The following is a 2,853-nucleotide window of genomic DNA, read 5'->3' as shown; positions in this document are numbered from 1 at the left end:
GCTGATCATTGGCCACACAATCTCCCCACTACATCGCTGATCATTGGCCACACAATCTCCCCACTACATCGCTGATCATTGGCCACACGCTTCCCTTCTCTGTGATGTCTATAAAGGAGCTGAGTAAGAATACTTTCAGGAGGCATATCGTCAGCCTTTCTGACTGATGTCCTGCCTATCTGAGCCTTCTAAGCTTGATGGGAGTTGAGATATTGTGCTCTTGATACATTAAATAGCTCTCAATTGTTTTCCCACCACCATTAATTGTTATCATAAATTCCCCCATAAATATGGCACAACACCTTCTATTCAGATATGAGGAGATGGTTTACATCTCTGGAAATAGTCCATGTCTCTGCGCCCTAAAACATTGTATGCCAAATAAGAGTTATAAACTTTAGCTTTTGTTCTCTCAGTTTCCAAATTACTAGAGAGTGTAATAATTCGTAAACAAACATTTATTTACATAAAAAATAAATACAAGATAAAAATACTATGATTTTCAATTTTATTGAGGGTGATATCGCAATTTATTTTTGGGAAAAATCCATTGTTTATCTGCAGATACAAACTAATTAAATAATTTCTGCTTTACCAATGTTTTCGATTATTCACAATAGATTCCCTTTAGCACTGCCTTTTATATCAGGGATGAAAACTAACACTTCACTTGTCACTGGTAACGCTATTTCCCCTTTCACAAATATAAAACTCTAATAATCTCTCCAACACTGGGACTTTATCCTTCTGTGCCATATCTCTGCTACCTGCATCTGTTCTGAGGAAGCTTTTCCTTCGGTTACCAAACTCTGAATCCCATTTGCCTGTCCTTTGTCTCCCTCCCCTCACTTACACAGCTTTCTTGCCTTACTTAAACTATTGTATATTGATTATAAATGTAGATTATATGCCTCTCTAGTAGTTCATTTTATTATTCTTACCGTTTTTAATTTTATGAGGTAGTTTCTATCTCTGTTCTTAACACTTATGTTCCTCTCCTATATTTCAGACCAAGACCCTCATCCCCTGACATTGCCGGTATCCTGGTCGATTTCTCCTCACTCTATAATCAAGCTTCTTATGAATATATTCTTGTTTTTGCACCTTCTGTGATGTTGCGTACTGGCCAATATCACTTTTAAAATAAAGCCTTGACAAGGTGCTTCCAGAGTCTAAAATAACAATGATAGGCTGCCAATATTCTCCCCCTAATCTTAACTGGTGTTTTATTGTTGCATGTTACTGCAGATCTCAGTTAGACCTATAGAGCATAGAAGAAACGTTATTGCTGTTTTTCAGTTTTGTGTCTCCTTTTTTTTTACAGATATTGATTAGATCAAAAACTGTACAAACTACTTTAAAAATTATTACTTTCCATAGGAATTTCTTTTTTTGGGTTTTGGGTAGAATATCCCACAGGAACCATTATTCTGAATTTACTGGGAATCCTACTTCATCATTCATATTAAGCCTTGTGAATTTCTTATGTATTTAACTATTACTTATTAAGCCTCGGTGAAATGAACTGTACTGTACTTATGAAATCACCCTTATATTTGTAGGTTTTGGCTACTTGTCAGGAGTACGAAACGATACTCTACTTTTTGACAATAAACTGTGTTGGAGCTGAACTTATGTTCGATAGAGAAACAATTAATTTTTTTCCACATTTTAGAAAGCAATTTCAAAGGGAAGAAGTAGCAATAATTAATAGTGGAAATATTCCTGCAAGGTTCGTACTTTATTTAGTTTATAGATAATGTAGACTTTTGCTGGTTCTGCCTGCTGTAGAGATAACCAGTTGACTACTAATTCAATGGGCTCTATTTCGTTGACACTGTTGGTCAGTCAGTGTTGGCCATCCTGGAGATCAAGTCATAACTTGATCTCCAGGATGGCCAACATTGATTGCTCCTGAAACAGTTTACTAGTTGGCATTCTATGGTTCTAGGTTATGTCATCATGCTGGAGAAGAGTTTTGTAATGATTACGGTTGGGGAGTTCTTTAGATAAAACTTACTACTTTAACGATAGAAACATTCCTTGTTCTTTTATTTTATATATAAGTTTAGAATACAAGAAATAAAAATAGCTTAATCTAATTTCATTTTTACTTTTCTGAGCTGTATAATATTTGAAACTAATAGTTTTATAGAAATGTTCTAACAGTAATGGTTAGCAATCAGTCTCATCCACTGCAGTTAGTAGCCCTCGTAAAAGTCTACATTTAGATTATAAAATATTTTAATTTGATTCTCCGCAGTTAAAATTAATTTTAATTATAGATAAATAGTAATTAAGTTAATCTTTGGAATTGGCCTTTTATTCCTTTCATACATTTTGAGAAATTATCTTTTATTTATTGCCTAGTTGAAGAGGTCAATTAATGATTCATTTTTTTTTCAGATTTAAATTGGATACAACTGGCCTTCCAAAATTTTTTAAGATCGAACCATTGCAAGGAGAGTGTTTGCCTGGAATTCCTTATATCTTAAATATTTTATGCTGCTTAAAGTTTATAACTTCCCACTTATCAGTACAGGTTTTAATTATTTTTATTATTTTATTTTGTTTTCCATTTGTACGAAAACAATCAATCAGAATTCTGATTCCTAATAAATGGAATATGGTCCGGGTGCGGTCAAATTAAACTCAAATAATACAAAAATATTACTATTCGATTTATAATCTTTAAATTTCTTTCTTGAGACTGGCAATTGTTTACTAAACAATTCAAAAACACTATCAAAAATTATAGTCTCAAAACATTTATTTCATTCACACGTCCAACGTTTCGGCCATCTTCAGGGACAATCTTAAATTACTATGAGACATATCATTTAACCATTTAAA

The 2,853-nt window shown here is 33.2% G+C and overlaps 1 protein-coding gene across 8 annotated transcripts in view; it reads left to right on the top strand.

Annotated features, from left to right (window-relative positions):
* LOC106683396 (hydrocephalus-inducing protein homolog) overlaps nucleotides 1-2,853 on the top strand; it is a gene marked incomplete in the record, with an annotated part of 211,677 nt that overhangs the window by 182,580 nt on the left and 26,244 nt on the right. For all 8 annotated transcript variants that reach the window (XM_067053226.1, XM_067053222.1, XM_067053221.1 and 5 more), the window contains 2 exon segments: nucleotides 1,563-1,732; nucleotides 2,407-2,542. In XM_067053226.1, coding sequence (XP_066909327.1) covers nucleotides 1,563-1,732; nucleotides 2,407-2,542 — 306 coding nt within the window.

The sequence above is a fragment of the Halyomorpha halys genome, unplaced genomic scaffold, assembly GCF_000696795.3.
Source record: "Halyomorpha halys isolate HHAL.00 unplaced genomic scaffold, Hhal_1.1 Scaffold480.1, whole genome shotgun sequence".
Taxonomy (NCBI): Eukaryota; Metazoa; Arthropoda; class Insecta; order Hemiptera; family Pentatomidae; genus Halyomorpha; species Halyomorpha halys.
Note: the sequence above shows the minus strand (reverse complement) of the source record. Positions and strands in the feature narration are given on the sequence as shown.